Genomic DNA, 19,912 nt, shown 5'->3' with positions numbered 1-19,912 from the left:
ACTGGTACCTCAGAAACGGTAAACTGTTCATAAGATTCGAATCCGCCACTAGATTGAACATGAAAAGATACATCATTTGAACAGACGGAGTTAATAATTTCATATGTTTTAATTTTATATCTTTGTTACTTGTAAGCCCATATGCACTACATCCACGATTAATTACTTACGTGTCAACTGTTACAAGTAGAATGCTGTATTTGATCCCAATAGAAATGGAAGAGAGAGAGAGAGATCTTTTATTTAAGTTACATGTCTAATTTGTGCCTTTGTTATTATACGAACGTTGGTCCATTTTTTCTATTTTAAGTGGGTTGTTTTTTAGGCAGCAAGCGGCCTCGCGAATACCTTAATATTCGTTCATATTCAGTTCAGTTCTGTACCACCCAGTGAGACTGACTCCGTGAGCTAGCGGAAACTTTAACGGTTCACAATCATCACAGAATGTGCATTGTAGAATTTAAATTTTATTTACTTGCTGCTCTTGCATTATTTGTGGCTGGTTGAAAGTGTGACACTCCACTCGTTTGATGAACCAGCAATGATTCAGTAATATCTGGGTATTCTGCTACTATTCGGATTATGCATTCATACAAGCGCAACTGCAACTGAATACTTTTATTCATTTATTTCTTGTTAAATTACATTATTCTGGAACTACGATTTCGAATGATAACCTGAATGAATAATTTATCTGTTCAAATTAAATCTTGTGGTGTCATCTACATTAGTTAATTACTATATAATGAGGCTTTTTCTTACTTTAGTATTATTTCATTTCATTACACTTTGTTATTGTTTCAAATTCGCTAAGCTTTCCTGAGCTTAAACTGTTTGACAATAGAATCACAAATTGTAACTGTTTCTTCAGCTACCTTAGCTAATGATCACGAAAGCAGACATGTATGGGTGGACCCTGTGACTATATAGAGCCAAGGTTTTATGTAGAGATGTGCATCGCCCAACCATGTCTCATGCTAAATCTCGTCTCAGGGATGTATTAACTAGTCAGTAATAAGTAACCGTAAGTCGCAGGTAAAAATGAATAATTACTGAAGATATTAGAAATCTACAGAGAACCGTTACCAGAAGATGAGAGAGTTAGCTAGACATCTGGGCAGAAATCAAGTAATAGTTGACCTAACACTGAAAGAAGCGACGATATGGAAATGTCGTAGAGGGGCTGACAGTTCGAATAGTTCGAATATGTAAAGCATATAGTAGAGCATAATTTGAGTGTGATCCTTACATAGTTTTCATTTTCTTCATCTGATGTCTCTTTATCACTTCTCTTCTGAGCACAAGGAATCGCTACAGCCAAACTGCTGTCTAACGCAGGTAAAAGTAGAGCTACGGTCCCTGTGCTGTTCAGGGGAGCGTGTTGTGTGTCCAGTCGTCAACATGACGATGTGCACGTGATGATGTGTGTGCTGCTCATTCTGTCAACGTGGCTCGAAGGATCGTTTCAAACTTCGACCAGGCTCGCCTTGTCACTTTACACTGAGGTGACAAAAGTCATGGGATAGCGATATGCACGTATACTAAAGGCGGTAATATCATGCACACAAGGTATAAAAAGGCAGTCCATTGGCGCAGCTGTCATTTGTACTCAGGTGGTTCGTGTGAAAAGATTTCCGACGTCATTATGGCTGCACTACGAAAGTCACAGACTTTCAATGTGGAATGGTAGTTGGAATTAGACGCATGTGACATTCCTTTCCAGAAATCTTTGGGATATTCAATATTCCGAAATCTAGCATCAAGTCTGTGACGAGAATACCAGATTTCAGGCATTAGGTGTCACCATGGACAACGCAGCAGCCAACGACCTTCACTTAACGACCGAGAGCAGCAGCGTTTAAGTAGAGTTGTCTGAGCTAACAGACAAGCAACTCCGCCTGAAACATTGCTGTGAAATTTGGCGTTAATTGGGCTATGACTACAGACGACCTATGAGAGTGCCTTTGCTAACAGGTCACCTGCAAGTGCCTCTCCTGGGCTCGTGACTCTTTCGGTTGGACCCCAGACGACTGTAAAACAGTGGCCTGGTCAGATGTGTCCCGATTTCTGTTGGTAAGAGCTGATTCTAGAGATCGAGTGTGGCGCAGAACCCACAGACCCATTGACGCGGTTGTCAACAAGGCACTGTGCAAGCTGGTGGTTGCTCCATAATGGTGTGGCCTGTGTTTACATGGACTGGACTGGGTCTTCCAGTAAAACTTAGCATTGACTGGAAATGCTTATGTTCGGTTACTTGGAGACCATTTGCTACCATCCACGGACATCACGTTCTGAAATAACAATGGAACTTATGTGGATGACAATGTACAACGTCACTAGGCCACAATTTTTCACGATTGGTTTGAAGAACATTCTGGACAATTCAAGCGACTGATTTAACCACCAGGATCACCCGGTACGAATCCCATCGTACATTTAAGAGACATAATCGAGAGGTCACTTCGTGCACAAAATCCTGCACCGGCAACATTTTCGCAATGCTGGACGGCTGTAGGGCAGCATGGCTCAATAGTTCTGCAGGGGACTTGCAAAAACTTGCTCAGTCAATTCCACGTCGAGTTGCTGCACTACACCAGGAAAAAGTAGGTCTGACACGGTATTAGGAGGTATCCCATGACATGTGTCACCTTAGTGTTCGCTCTCCAATTTGGTGTATAACACAGCGACGTCATTTGAACATTCAATCACTGTCGTGTGGCGCTGAACATCGAATGTCTGCGTCATAGTGATGACCACTACCTACGAATTGAAATGGGCTGTTGTCACAGGGAAGTGTGAGTGAACGGTTCTCTGCTGGAGATGCCAACAACATAGGCATCTATTTTGTTGCTAACCTCTTTATTGACAATCAAACATGAACATAGATCAGTGCATCTGCAACAGGCAGACAGTAAATGGCGAGCGATGGCCAGCCAGTTGGTAGCTGGGACTAGGCAACTGAGTTTAGCAAGAACTGTCTGGGCAATAAGTGCAGTACTGCAAGTTGGAAAGTGGCGATGGATGGTGGCTGTTGCTGGGCTGACTGGAACTCATGGCTTGATCCAGACCTAGGAGGTGTCAGCAGGTACTCGTGGCTCTCGACTTAGACAGTTAGATGGTGGTTTATGTTTCACGGCCCAGAGACGGCAAACGTAGCTGCGTCATAAGTATGGCGATGCCTGTCACAGGTTGGACATCAGAGTAGGGCCCAGCTGTGCTGATGACAATGGTTCTTTTATGATCTACTCTCACTTCTGTGTTGTTAGTTTCAAACTGAGAATCTCACAGGGTGAGAGGCTGTGACGTTTTCTGTACATCTGAGTAGGATTAGCCACTAATACGAGCCCATGTAGGATATAGAAGTCGTCAAAAAGCAAAGGAAGGACAGCGGGTTTAAGGCCAGGGGGATAAAATTTCCAAGGCAAGTGCCACAGGAAAAAGCCTCTGCAATAGTCTGGAGGGGTAGTAAGAACAGTAACGGATTCCTTGCTATCTTTTACAGATCAGGCAAGGATGGGATATGTTTGCAGTAGGTATCATGAAGCTCGATGCCATGTCAAAGCCAATGGTCGTTATGCCAAAGCCAATGGACTAAGTTTGGCAGCACCAGGCACTGCTGTGAGCCCCGATGTTGAGCCACGTCTGTGGTGACTGGGCGCAACAGTAGGCTGGCGTTGTCTGCCCGCTGCGTAACTTTCTCCTCCTTAGTCCACTACACAGTTTCTCCATAGTTGGTCGTCAAGTAGTCGCACTTGCTCCGTAAGTTGCACTGCAGCCACTTCAAGATGCACGCCACCTTGTTGTGCTTTCGTGATGACTTTTGACGTGAAACCCACGTCAGAGTTCGCACCAACGTGTTTCGACGTAGTTGCCGTTGTCAGTGGGGTGTCCGTTGGCTTCCCGGGAGCGTCCTTCCTCTGCGTGCCTGCCGGAGCAAGCACGCCTCCGGCTGATCAGAGACCCCGAGCAAACTCCCCACGAAGTTGTCGCAGTGCTTCCTCTTCTGCAGGGCGAGCAGCCACGAATGAGGCCCTCTCTGCCGCCATGACGGCCTTATGAGCCGCAGCTGCTTTCTCGAAGACGTCGCGCCTTTGGTTGAGCACATATCGGCCTGCAGTTGCATCTTCTTAGGCTCTGGCTCCTGCCCCTGTTCTCCTGTTTGCGGTTTGTCCTCCCTACCATTGGTGAGACATTTTGGCCGGTCACAGGCAGAGGGAGCCGGCTCGATTGTCGTTCTGATTTCGTCGGCTGTTGCCGCTGTCCCCTCCTTCTTTCGCCCTGCGTTCTCAGGTTCGGGGCCTCTAGTGTGGCTAAAGCTTAAGAAAGTTGGGCAACTTCCCCAGCTGAAGATATGGAATCCACCACATCGAGTGCATGTATGCGTGTCTTCCTTGCACCTGCCATAAGCGCGACTTTCGTACTCGCCAGAGCGCTTCACCCACTTCGCGGCACTGCGACAGTACTTGACGACATGTCTTTGTTAGCGTCTAAAGCCCTGCACCTTCTGGTCCAGGCCAGTTCGGCCTTCACGTGAATGTCTGGCAGCTTCCGGAGGTCGAAGACGCCGCCTGTACTGTCAGCCATTTGCATGTCGACGATGAATAGCGGCGACTTCCTTTTGTTGGTTCGGTTGTGAAGCTTTATGGACGCATCTCCGAACCCAGCTCGCCGCAGCCTTTCCTTGACAGCCTGTTCGTTTACAACGCTGGGTAGCCCCCTAAAGAGCAGTGGTCAGCTGGTCACGCTGCTTTGGCGGCGGCGGCCTCACAGGTGGTGCCTCCACGACGTGGCCGGCATCAGTGCTCTTCAGTGATCTATGGTCGGCCATGCTCGCTGTTAGCAGCTCGACAGTAGTGTTACAGTCAACAGACTAAAAACTCACTTGGTGCTTGGAGCAGCCAGCGATGTCATCAACAACACCGTCCATCGTGCGCCTCTGCACTGGATGTTTAGAGGCGGGAGAGGTGTGCTATCGTCCTCCTCTTTCCTCTGCCGTTCCCGACCGACGCATTCGGTAATCCGGACGACTGAACCTTCCATCCTCGAATTCTCTTGCCCATCCTGCGACGCGAGAAACACGACGAAATTTACCTTGCACTGTTAGAACAGCACTCGATAATCTGCCTTCCGCAGTCGCTACAGCACAGACAAGCCTTAACAGCACTCTATCAGGCCCAGTCTCGGAGCGCTCGGAACAACGATGTGCTCGCTTGCGCTACTGGAGCTGATGACGACGAGCTGGACCTGAGGATTTAAATAGTACTGAGTTTGCGGAAGAGCCGTGTTTCTGTGTTGTCTGGAATCTTCTGGAGTGAAGACCGATGTCTGAGATCTGCCTGTTCATACGGCAGATGATCAAACAGTCGAAGCCGCCTGAAGACAGTTCCACTCCCAGGTTGTTGGCATGCGACCTTGTCGGTTCGGAAGTTTCGGCACCTGCTGAATTGCAGTATCAGTGAGGGCATTGTCTGTGGGCAGACCATGGCAGTGACCTGATCATGGGCATGGGCCGCTTTCCAAGCTACTGGAGCTTTAGGCAGCTACAAAACGGAACTGAATGCTGTCACTTTGGAGGCAATTGCGAGGCTTTGACAACCTAGGCAGTGTCCAGCCATCTTCAAACGATCATTTCCACCTCTAAAAGTATAGTACAACAGTACAATCCATCCAGCACTGTGATGCTGAGGGGGGGGGGGGGGGGGGGAGTAACTGAACAACTCGAGTGGAACATACCTCAATAACGTTAGGATTTGCCTCATTCCTCAATAAAAATTGAGAAATGTGGGTGGGCTTAGGTATCATTGGATGTCTCAAGCGTCTAGCCGAATAGATTCATAGGGCGGTAACTCAGTCACGAGTCATGTTTCTGACTGGGATCTTGTACGGATGTCAGTCGCCGCTCATCACTCTTGTGTGAAATTTGACGGCAGTGTAGTATCGGGACAGGATCCTGCACGTGACTGTCCGGCTCTATGATCAACATTTAGACTATATGTTCGTTTTCCGTACGATAACGCACTAGCACAGAGCACTCGCCTCGTGAAGTAATTTGTCTAGATACCTAAAATCAACCAAAAGCAATGGTATGCCGTATCTGCTGACAGGAAACCGACTGAGCATACTTCCGCCCAACTGAAAGTCTGATTGTGTCACCACAAGAACTCTTGTCAAACACCGGACGATCTCGGGAAGGCCACCATCCAAGAGTGGGACAGTCTTCAACACAAGGACGATCCAAGCATGTCAGAATACATGAAGTGGTATTGAACAAGATCCCAGTCAGAAACATGACTCGTGACTGAGTTACCGCCCTATGAATCTATTCGGCTATTCACGTATTCTAGCTCACAGATTTTCAAAGATGTGCGCTTTCGAGCATACTACCTTTAATTTGGTTATTGTTTTGTTTTAATTTCCCAGAAAGCATTTGTTTTTCAAGAGACCTACCTATTCTCTCACACGCTGCTTCCCTCGTCCGACATGTCGGGTGGGGATGGGGGAGGAGAGGGGGGGGGGGGGAATCTAATGGGCGCCCAACAGCGAGGTTATCAGGGGAGGAGAGGTGATGTAGGTTGATCACATATTTCATCCAAGGACTGGGCGGTCTGGGAGCCATGGAAATATTTAGAGCCTTGTTAATACACAGCGTGCTATTAATGGTGCTCTCATCTGCTCTTTGAAGGTAGAAAACCAAGTAGTTAGATCCTTTTTATCAGTGACTGTCTGTGAATGCCTCGCATGGCCTCCTGTCCCAATAAGCTTCAATATTCTACCTGATGCCCTGCGTGGTGAGTAGTACATCAAGATGATCAGCGATCTTTGTGAAGAATAATGATACAATCCCTCTCCGTCTTAACTGACTAGCCAAAGATTAATCGATTACGAGGTCATGTGACCTGACGATTTATCAAGGGCAGATAAGTAAACAACAATAATTACTGTGCGCGTTCTGGTAATTAGAATGGCAGCACGTTCACTGCCTCTAAGAATGAGGCTGTCCTCTTTGATAGGGTATTATTCCAATTAAGTGAATATGCAAGGTGAACACACACTACACCGACTTAATTTCGGAGATTGTTCAGCGATATTTTCTAAGTATTTTGGCCCTAGAAACACGTGATCTCCGGTGTCTCGTTGCAGTGTGTTAATCTTATTTTGATATGTTTGTTTTGTTACCCAAATTAAGACAGTTTCTGTGAAAGTAGCTTGACAACAGTGAGAAAACCTGTAATGTGTAATCGCCAAAACACACAACACAGAACGTGGTGCAATGGAACATGCCTCAGATACAAAGGTACTGCGTCGTGGTTGCCGTAGTTTTTTTTCTTTCGTTTATTATAGCTCGAATTAAATTGGCAACCAAGAACTGAGTTCTTGAAATTTGCTAACTACACATGTAGATTTCGATAACATACAACAAAAATATCTGTTTTTGATGATTATTCATTTACTGGGTCGCGCAAAAAAACCATTTAACTGTGGAGGCAAATAGGCTTTATTTTTAGAAACGTTGGATAGACTATACGTTGTTTCGCTCATGTCGCGAATTACGCCGGTTTGAAAAGGAGGTAGGGAAATTACAATAAACGGTGGACTCCGTTTCTCTGTGACACACCAACTCCAGAGAAAGAGAGCTGGTCAAATAAATCTATCGCCGCTATTTTGAGGGTTACATATGATGAACGCAATGTTCCCTTTTAGTATAGTGCTAGTGTCTGTAAACAACTATTTACAATTATCACAATGTTGCTAAAGCATTTACCAAAACTTAACAGCTGCTAATCAATACGCACGAGTATTAAGAAATTGGGTTTTAGCTACGTCTTTCCAGTACACACATTCTGTGAAAATAAATACGTTGCAAAAGATCCATTTTCAGCTACGAACAAATTATGACGCGAGAAAAAAAATAGGTTTACTCTTCTTTGAAACTAACCTTAGCTCAGAAATGGGGGAATAATGATACCACAATGAACTTGGAAAAGCACAGTATACAGTACCTTGGAGGAACCAACGAGATATTTGAAATTAAATTGAAAAGTCCCGTCTGAGTATGTTCTACTATATAGGAAAAGGTTGGTAGACACACTTGTGTGTTCGGAAGAGCAAAAAAAATACAAATTTACCTCTGTCACAATTCTTTTTCCGTCCTGTTACTTCATATGTAAATGCTTAACTCATAACCTTATTTACATATGAAGTGGGTAAAATTAGCCTGTATTCTCCACCTACTTACGATAAGCCGTACAAATAAGTCAAGGGTTGCTTAATTGATTAATCTAAACACTGCCATCCACAGTACGTTACCTGAAACACATTTGAAACCAAACTAATTCCCTTCATATAAGTTGTGTTTAGACAATTATTTCGTCAGCATTCAGTTAGTTTCCACTTCATTCTATACATCCGAATTACCTATTGCCTTGTAGTATACGAGTATATATATGTATGAAGATTTTCATAGTTGACGTCCAATAGAATGTCCTTATTAGAGAGACAAAACATGTACTAACGTAAGTGCAATTTATCGTGTAAAAATCTATGACTTCACAACTAACGGATGCGTAGTGTAGCCAATGTCGGGCAAGTTGACGAGCGACAGTACCGTCAGGTCCTCCTGACGATTGTGGCGCTGGCAAATATTTTAAACGGAAGACCCCGAGTGTTAGGACTTGGATTGCCGGTGCCTTAGCCACAAAACGCCTGTTCAGAATAATCTCATTGGATCATTGGAGTATAGCACCGCCAACAGAAACCACATTTTAAAATAAAATCGAAATTAACATGGCGTTGTGCCCGCAGATGCCAAGAGCTGTCATCTCGTGATGGTATTCCCCAATTACATTGAGTTTTAGCCTGATCTGAGCTCCTGCCTGCATGTCCTGTTCACTAAAGCTTACACGATAGTGATCTAACATTCTAAAGTGTTTTCAGAAACAGGAGACTAACTTTGGCCTTTCTTCACAACAGTGGATACGGCGTCCAGTCAGCAGCAGCTGCCATCGCGGAAAAAGTGTGAAGAAATCGGAGGTCAGCCTGCCCGACCGGGTAAGTTTTTTGCGAGCAGTCGGGTTTACCTGTTCATCATGAGTCCACTCAGTCGCTCAGAACTAAAAAACACTTCGAATTGCAACTCTTCAAAACTCTACCGGTAGGTATTTTGTCGTAAGCAGTTGCTAAAGAGAGATGAAGTAAATTTGTGATCATTAGCACTTCTAGCCGATGACGAGAGAAAACATTTTGACCGCAGACATGCGACGCAGCTAGGAAAGTGTAAAGGATGTTAGAGGTGTAAGTGCAAATATTGCGATGATTGGCGTTAACGTCTGTGTGTAGATTGTTTTTTCTCTGCGTCTAACAGTCTTTCCACAAGCACCTCACATACGTGGGTCGTTCAATAAGTAATATCCCACATTTTTTTCTCAGAACATTTTATGTTACACTATACATCAATATATCTTGTCCATGTCCTATTTTTCTACGTAGTCTCCATCACGTTCTATAGCCGTACGCCAACGTTTTGGATGAGCATGTATTACCTGCTGGTAAAAGCTTTTGTCCAGTAGGCGTAGGCATATTTTCACGGCATGACTGACACTCTCGTCATCTTCAAAGTCTGTTCCCCGCAGAGAGTCTTTAAGCGGTCCAAAGTGATGGAAGTCTCAGGGTGCCAGATCTGGATTGCATGGTGGATGAGGCATGATGTCCGGCCCAATTTGGTTCTCAGACTTGTGTGTGGGCGTGCATTATCGTGTTGGAGCAAGATTTCCGCTTGATTCCTGTCCGATCGAACACGTTGGAAACGGTTCTTCAGTTTATTTAGTCTTCACTTATGCCTCTGAACTGATGATTGACCCTCTTGGCATCACATCCACGAGAGTTACGCCATCACAATCCCAGAAGATGGTCATCATGGCTCTTCCAGCAGACGGGGTTGTCTTGAATTTCTTCTTTTGTGGTGGATGAGGATGACGCCACTCCAGGGCCTGCGTTTTGGTTTCCAGTGCAAAGTGGTGCACGATGCTTTAGTCCCCCCGTGACGATTCATGACAGAAGAGCCTCTCCTTCAGTCTCAAAACTCACCAACAAATCATATGAAATGCCCTTTCTTTGAATCTTGTGGTCCGCTGTGAGCATTCGTGGAACCCACCGTGAGCACCTCTTTGACTACCCGAGAGTCTCGATCATAGCAGACGCACTATCAATGCTGACCGACAATTGTAGAGCCAATTGAAGGGTTGTGATGCGCCGGCCGGCACGAATGATCGCGTCCGCACGATTCTGGTGCAGTGGCGTGACAGAACGTCATGAGCGCGGTTCTGCTTCTACATTTCCTGAGACTGCGGCTTTCGTTACCCATCGCCCAACTGTACTCCTATCAACTGCAGCATCGCCATACACTGCACACAATGGTTTATGGATGTTCACAACTGTTTCTTTTTCTGCACACAAGAATTCATTAACAGCACGTTGCTTGTAGCGTGAGTCGTATGCTGACGCCATTTTGACGCTGTACTACGGCTCTGCCATCTGCCAGAACGGTTCGAAACATCACCGTCGCACATACAAAAAAATACCAAATGTGAATCACCAACAAGACGTTTGTCAATGTATATTAATGGCTTTTTTAAAAAATGTGGGGTATTACTTATTGAACGACGCTCGTAATTTACTACCTGACTTTTCTGCATGGACGTAACTACATGTGTCGGTATAGACTAAATGTTTTGCCACATTTACTTGGAGGGCCTGCCGGTGTGGCCGAGCGGTTCTAGGCACTACAGTCTGGAACCGCGCGACCGCTACGGTCGGAGGTTCGAATCCTGCCTCGGGATGGATGTGTGTGATGTCCTTAGGTTAGTTAGGTTTAAGAAGTTCTAAGTTCTAGGGGACTGAGGACCTCAGATGTTAAGTCCCATAGCGTTCAGAGCCATTTGAACCATTTTGTACTTTGATGTGCTAACCAACCTAAAAACATACTATTCCTAATATCCACAGTTATTAGTCTGTATATGAAGTACTGATATAATGTTGTTCAGTACACTGCCCTCAGCCACCAATAAAAATATCTGAGCAGCATTCTATTAACGATACTGGCGATAAATGAGGAAAAACAGTTGGTCAACTATCCACTGTCTCCTTTCGTCAACACAGAAAGTGGATCAAAGATGGCAAAGCCACGTGTAGGCGATACTGTGTTGGACGCGCAAGCTTCATCACAGAACATGGTGGTCTGAGACTTGCCAGATCTGTAAACTACGAGTAGGGCAGTGGTGATCTGTGGCAGATAAGACGACAGGCTGCGGGCACAAGTGAATAAAGCACATGGGTCAGCATACGTTGTTGAACTTGGTTCTCCGCAGCAGACTTCTCCAATGTGCTACAACGTTGCCTCTGCAACATGGCCGTTTATGACTGCTTCTGGTGTGGGATCATCGAGATTGAACCTTGCATCAGTGGAAATGTGGTCGGATGAATCACGTTTCTTATTACATCAGAGCGATGGTCGTGTCCAGATGTGCCATCATCCATGTGAACGGCTGCCTGAGATATGCAGCGTACTATTGACACACGTCGGTGAAGGCAGTACTGTGCTGTGGGTAACATTCAGCTGGATTTTCATGAGACCTATGGTAGTAAGCTAAGGCGTCATAATAGCTTCAGGCTATTATGCTCAACCATCTTCATGTCTTCCTCAATGACGACTGCATCTTCCACAAGGCCAGAATGGAGGAACATGATGGTGAACATGATGGTGAACTCACGTTGATGTCTTCTCCACCAAATTTGGCTGACCTGAACCTGATGGATCACATCTTGGACGCTATCGAGCACCAGCTCCGGACCAAGAAACACCAGCCCATAATTTATAGGAACTGTGTTACCTTTAGTAAATATTTCTCTCTCAAACTGTGGTCTGTTTTTTATACTAGCAGAATTTTTTAGGCAAAGAATGATCCCTTTGCTACTACTAACCTGCTTCTTATGTACTCCTTGCTTAGTCCTTCGAGCGTTATCTTGTGTCCAACTTGGTTGAACTGCTTCGCCTTGTCTACTTCGTGCTCTCTAGCTTTGATACTAAGTTTGTTGCTTCTCTCATTTCCAGTACTGTTTAATCCGTCCATCTTTCTATTATTTTGTCTCATTTCATATTCTGTGTTCAGTAGACTGTTCATTTCATCGTACCCTGTAATTCTTAGTCAATTTCATAGAGAAGTGCAACGTCATCAACGAATCTTATCGTGAACATCATGTCTCAACGAATTATAATCCATGGATCCCTGAAACTTACCTTTATATCCTTCACTGCCGTAACATCTTTTTAACCTGACTAATTCTCTCTTGCTCTTCCATTCTAACTTGTTCCCTATTGATTCCTGTAACTATTCTGTGTTACCCGTCTTTTACTACACCGTATTTTTTCTGGGGATATCGAACACGTTGTGCCATTCTACATTTTCAAACAGTTTTTACAAGCCGACAATCCCTGTGGACGTATCTGTAGTTTTCTTAAGTCTTGATTTTTATGTGTCCTCAAATTTTTTAAATCTAACTGAAATTCCTCTAACAGACACTCAGTGATTCATTTTTCACTATTTTCTGTATTTATCTGGTCAGAAATTTCGACGCACGAACTATCGAGACGACAGATCATAGTTCTTTCATGTTTATACGCTAACTATCTTTAGGATTGTGTGAACGATGTTCTGCCGAAAGTTCAGTAGTAAGTCACCGGACACTAATTCGATTGATCATTTGACTGTCACTTCCACGAATAGCTTAATAAATGATGTTGCAATATTATGTCTCCCTTCTGCCTAGTCTGATAGAAAGTTTTTCTAATCTCTCTCCAACTGTTATTTAGGTTTTGGATCCCTAGTGTCCCCAAACTGAGACTCATTTCTTCTTGTTTCATATTTACTGACTGTTTCTTTCGCTCTTAGAGGCCCTCAATATAATACTTCCACATCTGCACTCTCACCTCGACAGTAGAACTTCAGATAGCAAATGTTTCTACTACTTTTATATAGGTACCATATGTTAACGAAGTTGTGGGTCCTAATACATGCTAATGAAACTGGAAGAAGACTTCAAGAACAGCATATGGTATATTGCAGGAGTATCAGATGAGCAGCGAAAGGCAAGAAAACAGAAACTAAATTGATTTAAATTCGTATCATTTACATTATTGCATAAGACCAGAAGACGGACGAAATTCATCCATGGGCGTACTTGTTAAAAAGAAAATTTTAAAAAATGCACATGCTGAAGGAATCCCAGACAAAAATATTCATGTCAGTTCAAAAATACGTTCTTGGTCTGATGAAGAGATAAAATACACATAAGAACAATTATGAAGCTTGATAAATAAAGACAAATCTCAATACACGGTGATACTGGGACTTTTACGAAAATGGACCAAAAAGACTAAAGAACAATTTTTCAGTGAGAAAATTTTTTTACAGGATTATTACTTTAGTAGTACAGTTTATTTGAGACTTTATTAGGATAGTGGTATATTTAAAACTGAGAGATGAGTCGGGTATTATGGCTCCACGTGACTAGAACTATTCTCAGTAGTCTTAGAGGGGACTTGCATACTCATAAACGGAATAAGAAAAAAGGAATACTCAATAACGGAACATCCTCATCGTTTCAACAGAACACATCCACCACAATAGGAACTTGTTAAAGTCATTACTGATACGACACTGAGTAAGATCCCTCTGTGGTACTGGATCTTCACAGATATTTATCAATCTAGCCCCGAGTCCGTTGGTGACGTACATTATAACTGATCGTTCCTTCCCTCACGGAACTGAAAATGTTAAGTTAACCATTTCGTGGATCCATTTCGCGAATCGACGCTTAGATGGCCAGAAATAGTCTGAAAAGCGTGTGAGGATATTGCAGGATAGTTTCTGCTGAGAAATAATTGCTAAGAAAAATATTCGATACGTTGCGCCGTTTTCGAGTTAAATACCACTGAAGTTTCCCAGTCATGCCGTTGCTCGCGAAAATTCAAGTTACCCGCCAGAGACGTTGACACCAAACGTGTTTCTTCGTTTGGATTCCTAAAACCGAACAAGAAAGCGATACAAAAATTTGACTTAGGAGGGTAGTAAGGATCGAACCTCAGCCAAAGGCTGAACAGTCTCGTGCGCTATTATCTACGCTATGAGAACAACTGACAGTAACTGTATCTGGTTGGCGGCTTGAATTTGCGCACAACGACCTGATTGGCTGGCCCCAATGCTAATTAACTGGAAACGGTGCAATGTATCGAATTTTTTTTAATAGTTGTTTCTCGGCATAACCTACCCTACAACACCCTTCCAAGTTCTTCAGACTGTTTCTAGCCGCCCTGTATGTACGCACTGGAGTCGCGCTGGGTAGCATATATGCAGCAACAATGCCCTCAAACGGACGCTTTTTGATCATCTCTAATACTTTAAATAAATTTCGGGATGCTATTACGGTGCATTTGTTAATAAACACCATAAAATGATTCAGAATGACAGAGTTTGGTACACACAAAATACGAGAAATCGAGAGCATTTGTTACTCAGAGGACAGATCTAGATTACATCCAAATGCCGAGCGAAGAAATTAGGAGTGCAAGAGAGATCTCTAGGACACTTCGTACAGCTGCAGGAACTATTAATACGTTGTCAGCAGAATAATAATCGTCATTTGCTTTCTGATATAAACAGTTCAGTGTGTAGTAGAACTGTAGTATAACATCTTTTATGACACTTAGGCAATATTCAGATCTTGGCTGTGATGTCTTTTTATTTGACATGAGATATAACTGTCAGTATCCTAAGACAAATTATGTCCGGCGCTTGTTCAATTTCACTGGGTAATTTCGATATTGTTCACCTTCGAGGGAATATGGGATGCTTTAAACTAATCTGTTGTACCCTAAATCCTCGGTGATGGTTAACAACCGAAACCATTAGATGACTAATGGGACAAATAAGCAGCTGATGTTAAAATTCATTGCCATTCTCTCGCAATACTAATATTCATTAACAGTTTTAGTTTAATAAACAACAAATACATTGGGATCAACATACGCTATGCACTGTTTTAAACCAATTCTCTAAGGCAGTACCAAAAGGAAATTTCAGTAACTCTAGTTAGCTAAAGTTTTGATAATAATCATTATTTAAATCCCAACTTTTACACTACTCTACACATACGAAGTAAAATAGTGCAGTCACATTTTTATGTGGACTAGGTATCGTTTGACGGGAATCCTTACGAGCACCATTACAGGAACATAAAATATGGCTTATGATGACTTTTATTTCGACTTATTGGTGATTTGCTGATCATGACACATATGTACAGTACACATGGAATATGTAATTCGACCACTAATATATATTTGTATGTGTGTGTGTGTGTGTGTGTGTGTGTGTGTGTGTGTGTGGAAAGTCATTCATAATAATATGCCCACTGAGTAGTGGCAGTCTCTTGTGCGTATTTACAAACATTAAACAACACGCATCATTACAGATTCTCTAACCTTTATCTGTCCACAAAACAGGTGCTTCTTCCATTACATGATATTCGTGTCATCATAGCCAAGCGACTTTCCGCTAATTACCGCAATGTTGTTTGTTATCTGCAACGTTATACACTTTTTACCGACCAAAACTAGGATGTTATACTTCTAATGCATGTTGCTGAGGTACTCTAATTACTACATATTGGCCTTTAAAAATCTCGTGACAGTTCTCTATCCCGTCATTACTATTGCGTGATTTTTCATCATCTTTGATTAAACTTATTTTCTTTCAAAATACATTCTTACATCTCAAAAGAAAATTCTTTACTTCTTATTTTACAGCTCTTCTATTACTTTGTTTTCCTCTACTTCAAACCTTGCTGACACTTAAACACTGTTGTTTCACTATTTATCTGACTGTTGTTTCCTTTCCGTAAGGTAATTTCATGGTTGTTGGTAGCATCGGTTCTATGATTCTTTGTGAAACTGATAGTAACTCAAACTTCATTTTAGCCTTTGTACCACTTACTGTCGTGCTCATGATGCTTTTCTCAGAACCTCCGGCATCAGCCTGGCCTACTGACCAGTCCTTTGCTATAACAAAAATTATACGTCTAGAATGAGATTTTCACTCTGCAGCGGAGTTTCATATCAGCGCACACTCCGCTGCAGAGTGAAAATCTCATTCTGGAAACATCCCCCAGGCTGTGGCTAAGCCATGCCTCCGCAATATCCTTTCTTTCAGGAGTGCTAGTTCTTCAAGGTTCGCAGGAGAGCTTCTGTAAAGTTTGGAAGGTAGGAGACGAGATACTGGCAGAAGTAAGGCTGTGAGTACCGGCCGTGAGTCGTGTTTCGGTAGCTCAGATGGTAGAGCACTTGCCCGCGAAAGGCAGAGGTCCCGAGTTCGAATCTCGGTCGGGCACACAGTTTTAATCTGTCAGGAAGTTTCTTATACATCTATCTTCCACCATTGTGCCACTAACTCTCAACACTGTTTCTTGATTCCTCATTTCTAATAGTACTTTGTTTTTGTTGTTTCACTGTTACCTCCAATGCCACATATGGCCTCAAAAGTCTATACCGGTAATACAGGTACTCTCTCTCTCTCTCTCTCTCTCTCTCTCTCTCTCTCTCTCTCTCTATTATTTGCCCATAAATTCCCCCTAAAATGGCGCATAATTTGCTCCTAGTTCAAGGACGGCTATTATCTGAATGCCCTAATCTTCGACATTAATTTCAAATCGATAATTCTCTTTATTCTCATATTTTTTCCCTCCACCTATTTGTTTCCTTCCCCCCATCAGTTTCACATAGCGTCAGTTCCGTGATTCTTTGCTAAACTAATAGTAAATACAAACTTTATTTTAATCATTGCCTGATTTACAGTCACTACATCTTGTATTCTGGCATCCGCCTCCATAGCTGAGCGGTGCCGGCACGGTAGCTCAGCGTGTTCGGTCAGAGGGTCAGCTACCCTCTGTAATAAAAAAAACTAAGTCATCGGACGTCCGCCCCGAATAAATTCAATGATTCAACGAACAATATAGAACAAAATGAAATTAACAAAAAAAGAGAAAAAAGAAAAAGTGGTCAGGGAGGCAGAATGCCATGCGAGGGCTTGGGTTCGATTCCTCGTAAGGTCGGAAATTTTCTCCACTCGGAGACTGGGTGTCGTGTTGTCTTCATCATCAATTCATCCTCATCGACAAGCAGGTCGCCGAATTGGCCTCGACGAAAAAGACGTGCACAAAGCGACCGGCCTACCCGACGGGATGCGCTAGCCAAATAGCACTTCATTTTTCATCTATTATGGTGAAATTTTTAACACCAAATAAGGTTCTCTCTATTACAATCATTATGTAATTATCATGAAAACGAGTGTCATCACCCATTTTTGTTCGGTAGTAATCATTGTTTTATCTACTACCATTAAAATATAGACCACTTCATTCTCGCCTATTCCTTTCCTGGGAAAATCGGTACTGTATCCCTCATTCTCTTTTGTGGTAATGTTGTTTACGTTGTTACGGTTTCTGTCACCGTCATCTTTTGATTTCAACTTCCACCCTTCCAATAGTTGCCCTTCGTTGAAACAGGGCTTTCTGTCGCCAATTTTCTGTCGATGATTCGCAGTGTTGGGTACTTCCCGTTTAGTAATGAATTTGTGACAGATACATGGTTTCAGACAATCGTCTTTATTGATAACATTCCCGCTATTATTATTTCCTGCAGTCCTATATTTCAGCTTTGAATTTAGCTGTTTACTTACCTTTCCAGCAAAAGTTCATTGTCTATGTTATTAAAATCACTGATCCCGTGCTCAACATTATTTATTTTCTCAAACCCTTCCTTTGCATTACCGACAAATCTCTTTTCAGGACCTGCTTTTACAGATAACGCGGGCTGAACCAGTACTAACTCATTATTTACATTAGAGACTATCTTTCAATAGTGTTCACTCTACTCACTAACAGTAGTTTACAAAGTATTCATGAGTGTTTCATTTTCATTGGTATCTTTATCTGGTTCTACCTGAAGATTTTCATTCCTACACGTTCTATTTACCAATATTTTCTTCATTAACTTCTGTCCTTCCATGAAAACAGTAGTACTTCCATTTAACTGTTTAAAATTTTCGTTTGTATCCCTGGCACATTCTTCTAATTTTTCAGTAATAACAGTCTCTAATTTGCCAAATTTACTGTTAATATTCCAGTAAAATGTTTCGTCATTCACCTTGATATCCTTCATAATTTGATCAAATCTGTTGCTAGAATCTTGGTTAGTCTGCTCAATATCATTCCTTATTTCACAAATTTTGCTTTTAGTTGCCCTAGAACAAGCTTTTTTATTCTCCTTAATATCATTCCGTATTTCTTCAAGTTTACTGTTTACTGAACTGTTAGTTTCCCTTATCTTAGGACACCTGTTAGATGCTTCTAATTTGTTGTTAAGAGCCTGGAACATCTCGTGCATATATAAGTTCGGTAGTTTTACCTCCGTTACTTACTACCTGAGTACTTGTTTCAGCAATGCTGCCTTTCGAGCTTACAGTTTCTTCAAACCTTTGCTCTTCACATTCCGCTACATCACTCATCCTATATTCCCTTATCCTTCTAGATTTTCCCAAAAGCGCTAAACATCATAGTATCAAGTTACAATTTAATCCAATTTTATAATTAATGCTAATTTCATCTTTCTTCCTGTAAGTTTTCGCGTTTTCCAGACGATGTATCCGATTGAAGAATGTACTTGACCCCAAATGTTCCGGAAACAGAAGTGCTATTAATGTGCGGTTTTCATAGAATGAATTGCTAGTCAGAGGCTCTTATGGTTAGTCAGTCAGCAGATTCATTAACAAGTATTACTTACGCGTCAGTCTTATAAATATCGCCTGGGTCAGTTTTATTCTTGCCACATTGTACAAGTACGAGGGTGAGTCAAAAGAAAACCTTAAGTATTTTTTAAATATATTAGTTATTGTGCAGAAGTGGTACAATGCTGTATCACTTTTCAACATAATCTCCCTCACGCTCAATACAAGTCCTCCAGCGCTTACAAAGTGCATAAATTCCTTTAGAAAAAAATTCTTTTGGTAGTCCACGCAACCACGCATGCACCGCGTGGCGCACCTCTTCATCAGAACGGAACTTCTTTCCTCCCATTGCGTCTTTGAGTGGTCCAGACATATGGAAATCACTTGGGGCAAGGTCTGGTGAGTATGGTGGATGAGGAAGACACTCAAAATGCAGGTCTGTGATTGTTGCAACTGTTGTACGGGCAGTGTGGGGCCTTGCATTGTCACGTTGCAAAAGGACACCTGCTGACAGCAATCCACGTCGCTTTGATTTGATTGCAGGCCGCATATGACTTTTTGGGAGATCTGTGTATGATGCACTGGTGACAGTGGTCCCTCTAGGCATGTAATGCTCCAAAATGACGCCTTTTTCGCCCCAAAAGAGAGTCAGCATAACCTTCCCTGCTGATGGTTCTGTTCTAAACTACTTTGGTTTTGGTGGTGAGGAATGGCGCCATTCCTTGCTCGCTCTCTTCGTTTCCGGTTGGTGGAAGTGAACCCAGGTTTCGTCCCCAGTAACGATTCTTGCAAATAAGCTATCACTTTCTCGTTCAAAGCGCCGAAGAAGTTCTTCACAAGCATCAACACGTCGTTCTCTCATTTCAGGAGTCAGCTGCCGTGGCACCCATCTTGCAGACACCTTGTGAAACTGGAGCACGTCATGCACAATGTGGTGTGCTGACCCATGACTAATCTGTAAACATGCTGCAATGTCATTCAGTGTCACTCAGAGGTTTTCCTTCACTTTGGCACTGCTGCAATGTTCTGTGGAGTCACTACTCGTTGTGCCTGACCTGGACGAGGAGCATCTTCCACTG

At 42.8% G+C, this 19,912-nt stretch overlaps 1 protein-coding gene across 1 annotated transcript in view; it reads left to right on the top strand.

Annotated features, from left to right (window-relative positions):
- Positions 1–19,912, top strand: part of LOC124625401 (coagulation factor IX-like) — a 233,459-nt gene that overhangs the window by 163,564 nt on the left and 49,983 nt on the right. The window contains exon 5 of the mRNA XM_047149168.1: positions 8,971–9,048. Within this exon, the coding sequence (XP_047005124.1) occupies positions 8,971–9,048 (78 nt within the window). The remainder of the gene's footprint in view (positions 1–8,970; positions 9,049–19,912) is intronic.

Source organism: Schistocerca americana, chromosome 1 (assembly GCF_021461395.2).
Source record: "Schistocerca americana isolate TAMUIC-IGC-003095 chromosome 1, iqSchAmer2.1, whole genome shotgun sequence".
Taxonomy (NCBI): Eukaryota; Metazoa; Arthropoda; class Insecta; order Orthoptera; family Acrididae; genus Schistocerca; species Schistocerca americana.
The sequence above is the reverse complement of the archived record's forward strand: the minus strand, read 5'-3'. Positions and strand labels throughout refer to the sequence as shown.